This window comes from Oncorhynchus mykiss, chromosome 9, assembly GCF_013265735.2.
Source record: "Oncorhynchus mykiss isolate Arlee chromosome 9, USDA_OmykA_1.1, whole genome shotgun sequence".
Classification (NCBI taxonomy): Eukaryota; Metazoa; Chordata; class Actinopteri; order Salmoniformes; family Salmonidae; genus Oncorhynchus; species Oncorhynchus mykiss.
This window is the reverse complement of record NC_048573.1, coordinates 31,897,448-31,909,487: the sequence shown is the minus strand read 5'-3', so window position 1 is coordinate 31,909,487 and position 12,040 is coordinate 31,897,448. Positions and strand designations below refer to the sequence as shown.

The 12,040-nt window shown below is 42.5% G+C and overlaps 1 protein-coding gene across 1 annotated transcript in view; it reads right to left on the bottom strand.

Annotated features, from left to right (window-relative positions):
* The window catches only part of LOC110531917 (NACHT and WD repeat domain-containing protein 2), a 92,337-nt gene extending 82,909 nt beyond the window's left edge, over positions 1–9,428 (bottom strand). The window contains exons 1-2 of the mRNA XM_021615394.2: positions 8,758–9,428; positions 8,213–8,384 (exon numbers count right to left, since the gene is read on the bottom strand). Of these exons, the coding sequence (XP_021471069.2) occupies positions 8,213–8,363 (151 nt within the window). The 5' untranslated portion in view covers positions 8,364–8,384; positions 8,758–9,428. The remainder of the gene's footprint in view (positions 1–8,212; positions 8,385–8,757) is intronic.
* Between the last annotated feature and the right edge of the window lie 2,612 nt (positions 9,429–12,040).

Below are 12,040 nucleotides of genomic sequence, written 5' to 3'. Positions count from 1 at the left end.
CTCAGTATGAGCAAGACGAAGGAGCTGATTGTGGACTATAGAAAATGGAGGGCCAAACAGGCTTCCATTAACATTGACGGGACTGAAGTGGATAGGGTAGAGAGTTTCAAGTTCCTTGGTGGCCTCATGACCAACAAACTATTTATGGTCCGAACACACCAAGACAGTTGTGAAGAGGGAAATACTTTTTAAGGAGACTTAAGATTTGCCACAGGTCCTCAGATCCTCAAAGAATTCTACAGCTGCACCATCGAGAGCATCCTGACCGGTTGCATCACCGCCTGGTATGGCAACTGCTCGGCATCTGACCATAAGGCGCTACAGAGGGTGTGTGTCCGGCCCAGTACATCACTGGGGCCAAGCTTCCTGACATCCAGGAACTATATACTAGGCATTTCAGAGGAAGGCCCAAAAAATTGTCCAGTCACCCAAGTCCAGACTGTTCTCTCTGCTACCGCCCGGCAAGCGGTACAGGACCGCCAAGTCTAGGACCAAAAGGCTCCTTAATAGCGTCTACCCCCAAGCCATAAGACTTCTGAACAACTAATCAAATGGCCACCCGGACTTAGATTGACCACCCCCCCTCCCCTTTGTTTTCACACTGCTGGTACTCGCTGTTTTATCTATGCACAGTCACTTTATAAATTACCTTGACTAACTTGTACCGCTGCACATTGACTCAGTACCGGTACCCCCTGTATTTAAAAAACAAAACAATAATTTCACCTTTATTTAACCAGGTAGGCTAGTTGAGAACAAGTTCTCATTTGCAACTGCGACCTGGTAATATACACACTGCTCAAAAAAATAAAGGGAACACTTAAACAACACAATGTAACTCCAAGTCAATCACACTTCTGTGAAATCCAACTGTCCACTTAGGAAGCAACACTGATTGACAATACATTTCTCATGCTGTTGTGCAAATGGAATAGACAACAGGTGGAAATTATAGGCAATTAGCAAGACACCCCCAATAAAGGAGTGGTTCTGCAGGTAGTGACCACAGACCACTTCTCAGTTCCTATGCATCCTGGCTGATGTTTTGGTCACTTCTGAATGCTGGCGGTGCTTTCACTCTAGTGGTAGCATGAGACAGAGTCTACAACCCACACAAGTGGCTCAGGTAGTGCAGTTTATCCAGAATGCCACATCAATGTGACCTGTGGCATGTAGGTTTGCTGTGTCTGTCAGCATAGGGTCCAGAGCATGGAGGCGCTACCAGGAGACAGGCCAGTACATCAGGAGACGTGGGGGAGGCTGTAGGAGGGCAACAACCCAGCAGCAGGACCACTACCTCCGCCTTTGTGCAAGGAGGAGCAGGAGGAGCACTGCCAGGGCCACCAGGCCACAAATGTGCATGTGTCTGCTCAAACGGTCAGAAACAGACTCCATGAGGGTGCTATATGAGGGCCCGACGTCCACAGGTGGGGGTTGTGCTTACAACCCAACACCGTGCAGGACGTTTTGCATTTGCCAGAGAACACCAAGATTGGCAAATTCGCCACGGCGCCCTGTGCTCTTCACAGATGAAAGCAGGTTCACACTGAGCACATGTGACAGACGTGACAGAGTCTGGAGACGCCGTGGAGAACGTTCTGCTGCCTGCAACAGCCTCCAGCATGACCGGTTTGGCGGTGGGTCAGTCATGGTGTGGGGTGGCATTTCTTTGGGGGGCCGCACAGCCCTCCATGTGCTCGCCAGAGGTAGCCTGACTGCCATTAGGTACCGAGATGAGATCCTCAGACCCCTTGTGAGACCATATGCTGGTGCGGTTGGCCCTAGGTTCCTCCTAATGCAAGACAATGCTAGACCTCATGTGGCTGGAGTGTGTCAGCAGTTCCTGCAAGAGGAAGACATTGATGCTATGGACTGGCCCGCCCATTCCCCAGAGCTGAATCCAATTGAGCACATCTGGGACATCATGTCTCGCTCCATCCACCAAAGCCACGTTGCACCACAGACTGTCCAGGAGTTGGCGGATGCTTTAGTCCAGGTCTGGGAGGAGATCCCTCAGAAGACCATCCGCCACCTCATCAGGAGCATGCCCAGGCAGTGTAGGGAGGTCATACAGGCACATGGAGGCCACACACACTACTGAGCCTCATTTTGACTTGTTTTAAAGGACATTACATCAAAGTTGGATCAGCCTGTAGTGTGGTTTTCCACTTTAATTTTGAGTGTGACTCCAAATCCAGACCTCCATGGGTTGATAAATTTGATTTCCATTGATAATTTGTGTGTGATTTTGTTGTCAGCACATTAAACTATGTAAAGAAAAAAGTATTTAATAAGAATATTTCATTAATTCAGATCTAGGATGTGTTATTTTAGTGTTCCTTTTATTTTTTGAGCAGTGTATATAGCCTCATTATTGTTATGTACATTTCTTGTTACTTTTTAATTGATTCAATTTTTTTTTTACTTTAGTTTATTTAGTAAATATTTTATTAAACGCAGTTCAAGTTTATTAACTTGAACTGCATTGTTGTTTAAGGGCTTGTAAGTAAGCATTTCACAGTAAGGTTTACACTTGTTGTATTCGGAGCATGTGACAAATACACACTCAAAATATACTTGCCACATAACAGCATCTGATGCTAATTTCTAATTGATTGTATGCAGTTTGTTTTGCTGTCATATAAAAGGTCAACATGGCCGAAATATTAATTATTTGGAAAAGCGAGACCTGTGCCTTTTCCTTTCATGATAACACAACAGGGAAAGTAGCACACTTTAAACTCTAATGCTAGTCATAAAATCACAACACCAAAACAAGGTATCTTGGTCCTCATTGTATCTATGCTTTAATTACCTCTGGAAAGATACAGGTAAATAGGTCTACAGGTTCATTTACGCTCAGAAAATCTGTCCCTCAGTAACAGTAGATCAGTTAAGTGGCAGCAAGGTGCCAAAATCGCCTGAGAAGAGTCTCACTGGTATTGGGCTTTAGCACCAGGCTTCAGGAGAGGTGGGACAAAAGGACGCCCTAGTGCACACCAGAGAGTGAGAGAGAGAGATATTAAATAAGATTGGATCCTGAAATGGCCCAGGCTGTAACATTCTCACTGGCTTTATAGATTTCACAGTTAAACCTCTGACATGATTGACGATGATAGCCAGATCTGAAGGAGGAAGAGAAAAAGAAAGGATGGAGGGAGAATGAGAGAGAAGTGAAGGCTAGATAGACAGAGAGAGAGACAGAGGAAAGACGAAGAGAGGATTGAACAGAGAATCTAAACCAGAGAAAGTGACAGTGAAAGAGAAAATATATATACAGAGAGGAAAGTTTGAGACCTTGAATAGTCTAACTAAAAAGCATGTTTAAACTACAAAAAAAATGAAATCCAGGTTTAAATGGATATAGATATAGTGTGTATGTGGAGGAATAGATCACTTTATGCATTGTATCCCAAGGGGAACCACCCTCGAGCTTGCATACACGCCACCAATGCTTTAAGACACCCAAGGCATCGTCTATGGAGATAATATGGAGCTAAAAACTGTAGATAGGTTTATTGAGTAAAAACTTGCATACACATGCACACGTAGCAACACCTATACCCGCACACACACAACGTCTAATGGCTATAGATATTGGGAAGAAGATTAATTGCCATAGCCTTTTCTTCGGCATACAGCTGTCTGGGAAGTGACGGAGAGATAAGGGGGTGTTTTTAATTTATCAGGAAAAGTAGCCATGGCAGATTATGCAAACACACACGTGCACACACACAGGCACGCACACACACAGGTTGAGCAGTGCACTGCTCTGAAAATAAAAATGAATGCCCAGCCTGAAGTCCAAATGATTCATTAGCAAGATTGTACGATTGTGACAAAGCTCTGTTCACCCCAATTAGAATTTTGTCTTTCAGCAAACTCATCTCGGCTTCAATGTTTTAATGTGCACATACCCTAAATACCAGTGGAGGCTGCTGAGGGGAGAATGGCTAATAACAATGAGTCATTTTAAAGGGACATTTTAAAAGGTACATACATTTTTCTACTTTGAAATTAATGATTTAACCATTGATTCTTGAAAACTCCTGAATCCCAGATTGCCCCTTGAAGTAGTGGCAGACACATTGTTGCAGTGGTCGGTAAGAGACTTCTTAAAGGCAGAATCATCAATAAGAGAGTGAGAAGATGGTCTATGGTCTTTGACTATACTAGTCTCGGCAGTAACAGTATGGTGCATTATAGGCTACAGCCACGCCCAGACACAGTAAAAAACGCAGTGAAACTGTTATGATACTGTACTTATCTCTGGGAAAGTATGAGGCACACCATATTTAAAAGATCATCTCTTCCTTAGTGCACACTATATCTGAAGTGATTTTGTTTCCCTAGTGTGCCTGATCTTTTAAGATCACTTTTCCCTGAGGTCCGAGGTGGCAACACTACTTAAGCCATATGTCATAAGACTTAGGTAATCAGTCATAAGGCTGACATAGTAGATGTAATTAAGAGTTGTAACATGTCAGGTTAACAAAATTATAATATGTCATATTGCATGCAGGGTTCAAGTGTCAAGAGAAAGTGTGTAGCCTAATTGTCTGAATATTAAAATAATTGAATGGGTATGAGACAACAACAAAAGCTCATCTAGTTATGATCGGACACCTGATATTAAAAACACCTGGCGGTACCCAGGTGTAGGCAATCATATATTTATTCCAGCTTTGCCATGGTTATGACAATCCACTGTAACTCAATGTAGTGCATGAATTGCGCCCTCTAGAGCCCATAGCGGAACAGCACTTTCCAGTCCATAAGAGGAGCTGTTCATTTGGTGCTGGTCACAGATTACTGAAGGAGTTCATTCAGAATCAGAAGTCCTGAAGCTCTTTCTTTCTTTTCTTTTATTTCAATGTGGAGGCTAGATCCATGCAGCCGTATCAGGAATTCACAATAAAGTGTCTAGTTCTGTATGCTGTAACGTGATATAACTATTTGGTTGTAGGGTAACAGTTTGTCAACAGTGTGTCAATATCTTTCCTCAAACAGTGTCAAATGTACAGCCATACAAAGACATAATTTTCCATCCATTCATATTGGACCTCTGATTCCTAAGCATCTTTAGAGATACTGTACATGCTCTTCCTAGTAACATTTGCATGTTGCCCCACAACTAATGATTCTATGAGCAATGTGGCAAATTAAGTCTACTATGTGTGCTATTGGATATGGATAAAACCGGTACAAAATAAGAGGAATTTTAGGTCATTTGATCACTCTATTGACATTTATTGTATTTTCAGGGGAATCATGCATGATTGGTTCTGTTTTTGTCTATGGGTGTGCCATCCTCCCTCTCTCCCGCTTTCCCTTAATCCCACCCTCCATCTTTGCCCTCTCTGTGTTTGTGTCTTACACTACACCTCTTGCCTATTTTTATCCCCCTCCCCTAGACTGTATTCAAACAGAGCAACTCTGCACCTCTCGACCCGTTACCAGGATAAAGTGACTAAGGGGTTAGTTGAAATCGGTGAGCGGGCACAATTTTGGGGGGTTCTTTCATTGGAATTGTATTGAATTCTGCTTTAAATCACGCTATACCACAATAAACATAAAGTTCAAATACCAAGTGCTTTTGACCAAGAAGTGTCAGGTTTGCACGAAATCTACACTCAGTGTCTTCACCTCTGTCCTGCTGACCTACTGTACTGTTCACCAGGTATTGCTGGAGATTTGTACTTCCATAAGGTCGTTGTTTTCTGGGAGCTGGTGGCGCTTCAGTGCCAGCTGGCACTGTACTGTTCCCAAATGGCTTCAAACTCGCTGTCACACCTCAGCTTCTCGACCTACTGCAACGCACTGCAGAACACTTTGACTCCAGCATAAAGATCCGTTGCTTTTGACTGGAGTAATTATTTGAGGTTCAAGAAGACTGAGGATTATGTGCACCAGGGTGGCTGTAGACTTAAACTGCCTTCAGCAGCCCTGTAGCCTCTGCCTGGTCTCATAGTCTAGACATAACGTTGTAAATGTAAATCTGGGAAACTGAAATTAGTATGATACACTACATGGCCATAAGTATGTGTACACCTGCTCATCAAAAATCTCATTCCAAAATCATGGGCATTAATATGGAGTTGGTCTCCCCTTTGCTGCTAAAAGAGCCTCCACTCTTCTGGGAAAGTTTTCCACTAGATGTTGGAACATTGCTGTTGGAACATTTCCAATCAGCCACAAGAGAATTAGTGAGGTCAGGCACTTAATCCTGGCTCGCAGTCAACATTCCAATTCATCTCAAAGGTGTTCGATGGGGTTGAGGTCATGGTTCTGTGCAGGCCAGTCAGGTTCTTCAACACAGATCTCAACAAACCATTTCTGTTTGGACTCGCTTTGTGCATGGGGGCATTGTCATGCTGAAACAGGAAACGGCCGTCTCCAAACTGTTGCCTCAAAGTTAGAGGCACAGAATTGTCTAGAATGTCATTGAATATTGTAGCGTTAAGATTTTCCTTCACTGGAACTAAAGGGCCTAGCCCGAACCATGAAAAACAGTCCCAGACCATTATTCCTCTTCCACCTAACTTTGCAGTTGGCACTATGCAATGGGGGCAGGTAGCATTCTCCTAGCAATCTCCAAATCCAGATTGGTCCGTCGGAATGCCAATTGGTGAATTTATCGCTCCAGAGAATGCGTTTCGACTGCTCCAGAGTCCAATGGTGGCGAGCTTTACATCACTCCAGCCAACACTGACTTGTTGGAAAGGTGGCATCCTAAGACGGTGCCACGTTGAAAGTCACTGAGTTCTAAGGCCATTCGACCGCCAATGTTTGTCTATGGAGATTGCATGGCTGTGTGCTCGATTTTAGAAACCAGTCAGCAACGGGCGTGGCTGAAATAGCCAAATCCACTGAAGGGGTGTTTACATGATTTTGTATACATAGTGTATGTTACCTATGGTAAGGTAAGACAGATGTTTACTTAAAGTAAGGTGCTTGGTCGGGCTGGATGGGTTGACGTATAACGCGAACATCTAGCAACCCAAAAGTTGCAGGTTCGAATCTCATCACTGACAACTTTTCAACTACTTAGCATGTCAGCTAACCCTTCTCCTAACCTTAACCATTTTAGCTAACCCTTCCCCTAACCCTATAACCCAACTCCTAAACTTAACCCTAACCCCTAGCCTAGCGAACATTATCCAGCTAGCTAACGTTAGCCACCTAGCTAGAATTCATCACATAATATATGTTTAGAAAATTCATGATATATTGTATATTGCGCAAATATTAATATATTGTATATTTTGCAAATTTGTAACATATAATACGAATAGCAATTCATAACATATCATACCAAATGGGTGATGGACATCCACAAATGAATACATACCATATCTGGGACATATCATACTAAATGGAGTGTCTCAGATTTACATGCAGAATAATATGAAATGCTCTGAGACCAGGTTGATGGCCCAGAGTCTTACTTCTGTGTTGTACAATGCTGTCACAACCCACCTATCCACCCCATAGCCTAGTGCATCATTGACGTTTTCTCACACACCTTATGGAGTATCCCTACCTCAAAGTATCTCTGACATTGCTTGAGACTAACTTGAATCACAACTAAAATAGCACTTCAAAACAAAGTGACGTATTATAATTGACTATTGACCATCATTGACTGAATGGTAGACCACCTAGAATACTACAAGAATAATCTCGTTCTACCCTCTTTGGTTGAGTGGCTTGTGACTGTCTACTGCGCTGGTGCGCATCCTAAGTGAATTGAACAAGGCTATTGTGATAGTTGAACCGGGGACCATTCCGTATCACACCCTGTGCTTTCCTCAATACATTAGTCAAGGATAGGGCTGGTAGAGCATTGTTATATGTCACTCTCCTGTCCTGTCATTTGTATGGACTCTTACGATTGGGGAAACAAATTACAGACCTACATATCCCCTCGTTCAATGCACCTTTTTTTTCTCTAGAACTGGAAAGATCTGACATAAATCTTTGAAATTAGATGAATAAAATGTCCTTATGAGCGGTGTGAAATCTACATCAATCTGTATGTCTGTAATTGCACTGATTTGGGTAGGCCTATCATTGCTTGTGCGTAATATAGGAATATAGGCCTAAAATACGCAGCAACCCACTTTTCTGCAGATTCGGTCATCAATTTAAAAGTTACTCCATGAGTCATCCAAGGACTCGCACATTTGTTCCCTGGCCAGAACCGTCTTACCGTCAGGGTTGGCGCAGATGAAAACCCGGACACTCCTGCCAGTGGGGACATGGTGCTGCGGCAGTGCGAGGACATTGCCACTGATGGCTGCCCTGCGGAGTGCCGATTCCCGTGGACAGGGCTGCCTGCTCCCCACTCCCGAGGGCCACATGGGTGGCGACTTCCAGCGTAACTGAAACCAGGTACACACAGACAGGTCTTTAATGCCTTCTAAAGGGGTTATCAGTGGCCACACACAGACAATAATGCATGCACACACACACGCATGCACACACAAATCAAGTTGGGATGGATCTGCCAAGTCGTAGAAAAAGGCAACCCCAAAAATGACCCATATAATAATCCCATGCTTGCTTTTTCATTCAGTCATAGGAATGTTGCATTACAAAACGCATTACTGTCACATTTACATGCACAATTTAAAATAATTTCCTTGGCTATTATAGCTAAGCATGTTAATCATCATACCATAATGTGAAACACACAAACAAATGACAAGACAGAACAAAAAGCAAACAATGGGCAAGCATCGGGAGCAATCCCACCCAGAGGAGATGCTTGTAGAGGGAGAGAGATGTGTGTGTTGGGGGTGAAACAGCAGTAAATTGTTGTTCAGTCTGGGGAATATCTCAAGTCGCTTTTTCCACGGAGTTGATGCATCCTGAGATCTGTGTTTCACAGACAGAGACTGCAAAACAGACAACGAAACACGGCAAAGTTGGGAAGTCCTAATATCAAAATGTAAATCCTTTTTCGTATTTATCATGAAAATAAATACTCAATCACTGAATCACTGCGTTCAGTGGACTTGACTGTTGCGGTTGAGGAGGCTGCGGATACACACTACAACACTTCTCGATCCTCACATTTTTCATTCTCTTCATTTCGAAAATATCCAACCGTGGATTCTTGAGAATCAACAGAGACGGTAAAAACGCCCATCTAGAGTTTTCTTCACCGAGAGTCTGCCCCTGGAGAAACAGCAGCCGGTTTGCAAAGAGCGGTGCTCAGCATCTCATTACGAGCGAGCACTGGTTTTCTGGGCATTCTGGGGTCAGTCTGGGCAGGAGAGTTTTCCAAATACCGTCTGTTCATCTTTCTCTTTCTTTATCTCGCTCTTTCCCTCTCTCTCTTCCGGTTCCTTCAGTGGTCCTCACCGTTCACTATCCGGAAAGAATTATACAAATGTATATGGACCGCTTGGTCAATGAGTGAGTCTGTGACATAGGTGTTTCACTCCTTTTCTCTGTATTGGAGGAGCCAGTCGATGTGAACGTTTCACGGGAGGAGGGATTTAGTTGGTAATAATTATTTTATCGATAAATGTACCTCTCTTCTGCAGCCCCCTGTTATTTGCTCTGGAAGTTAAGTGCATTTGATTTATCCTAAATATAGCCTAAATGATTACAGTGCTGTTCTGCCATATATCCTTAAATCCCAGAGTTTAAAGAAAAAGCAACCATTTCCTTGAATTAATTCCAATTCATTAGAACTTAACACCTTTAAATATAACAACACACACTATTTGAACTTCATGAGTAATTGATAGGTGCACTTTTTGTACAAATATTTATGAAATTAATATGTAGACTAACCATGATATTTAGGAATACAGTCATTGCATTAATCACATTATTTAAAATCAATAATTCAACACACATCATGTTTTCAGATTCAGGCCTACTGCTCTCGAGGATCATCGGTGTGAATTTATGCCAGTGTGTGTCTATTCCTGGGGCCCCTCGGCTTGCACCATGAGCCTTCCGTTTGTCTGACTGACATGCCCAAAGTAAACTGCCTGTTACTCAGGCCCAGAAGCCAGGATATGCATATAATTGGTACCATTGGATAGAAAACACTTTGAAGTCTGTATAAATGTTAAAGTAATGTATGAGACTACAACACAATTGATATGGTGGGAGAAAATCCACAGAAAAGCTTGTTTCTTCCCAAACGAGTACGAATTTTGAGTTTTGGTACTGGGACTCAGTTGGAAATCAGTCTGTGTGCGTGTGCGACAAAGAGGACGCACACTTGCTAATTTTACTTTTCTATTGAACATACTTCTTTCCGTATGAAATAGTTTAATAGTTAATAGTTTCTAGTTTAATTACATTTTAGGGTATCTGAGGACTAGATAAAAATGCAGTTTAACTTGTTGAAACCGAGTTTAGTGGTAGCTTTTTGGATTCCTTTCTCTGCAGGTTGAATGAGTGGATTACTCAAATCGATGGCGCCGACTCAACAGACTTTTTGGGATATAAAGAAGGATTTTATCTGACAAAACAACCATGCATGTTGTAGCTGGGACCCTTGGGATGGCAAATCAGAAGAAGATTTTTAAAAAGTGAATATTTAATCGCTATTTGTGATTTTACGAAGCTGGTTGAAAATTGTATTGATGTGGGGCATCGTCCTCAAACAATTGCATGGCATGCTTTCACTGTAAAGCCTATTGTAAATCGGACAATACAGTTAGATTAACAAGAAATGAAGCTTTTTTTTTCTTTCACCGGAAGTCGTCGACAGGTGTCTCGGCTGACAGGATACATAGACCTAATTAAGAGTCTATTGACGCATCCGTACTTCAATCTAAGTCACAAATCTGTCAGTTTAATCTAGACATATCAGTTTGAATGGGCTGCGTCTTAATCCATGGCATCCGCTTATGTCACCCTTTCGCATCTGCGGTGGAAGGTGGCCGAGCTACAGCAGTTTTTATAAAACCATGAGACATCTCAAAAATACAAAGTGGAGACTCTCACGAACACAATGGTGTTCTTCAAGTGTCATGGGACTCATCTGAAGGTAACCCATACAAATTCATGAAATTATGGAAGCAGTTTTGTGCCAACAAAGTTAACAGGTTAAATATGTGTAAAAATAAACATATATACAGTGCCTTGCGAAAGTATTCGGCCCCCTTGAACTTTGCGACCTTTTGCCACATTTCAGGCTTCAAACATAAAGATATAAAACAGTATTTTTTTGTGAAGAATCAACAACAAGTGGGACACAATCATGAAGTGGAACGACATTTATTGGATATTTCAAACTTTTTTAACAAATCAAAAACTGAAAAATTGGGCGTGCAAAATTATTCAGCCCCTTTACTTTCAGTGCAGCAAACTCTCTCCAGAAGTTCAGTGAGGATCTCTGAATGATCCAATGTTGACCTAAATGACTAATGATGATAAATACAATCCACCTGTGTGTAATCAAGTCTCCGTATAAATGCACCTGCACTGTGATAGTCTCAGAGGTCCGTTAAAAGCGCAGAGAGCATCATGAAGAACAAGGAACACACCAGGCAGATCCGAGATACTGTTGTGAAGAAGTTTAAAGCCAGATTTGGATACAAAAAGATTTCCCAAGCTTTAAACATCCCAAGGAGCACTGTGCAAGCGATAATATTGAAATGGAAGGAGTATCAGACCACTGCAAATCTACCAAGACCTGGCCGTCCCTCTAAACTTTCAGCTCATACAAGGAGAAGACTGATCAGAGATGCAGCCAAGAGGCCCATGATCACTCTGGATGAACTGCAGAGATCTACAGCTGAGGTGGGAGACTCTGTCCATAGGACAACAATCAGTCGTATATTGCACAAATCTGGCCTTTATGGAAGAGTGGCAAGAAGAAAGCCATTTCTTAAAGATATCCATAAAAAGTGTTGTTTAAAGTTTGCCACAAGCCACCTGGGAGACACACCAAACATGTGGAAGAAGGTGCTCTGGTCAGATGAAACCAAAATGTAACTTTTTGGCAACAATGCAAAACGTTATGTTTGGCGTAAAAGCAACACAGCTGAACACACCATCCCCACTG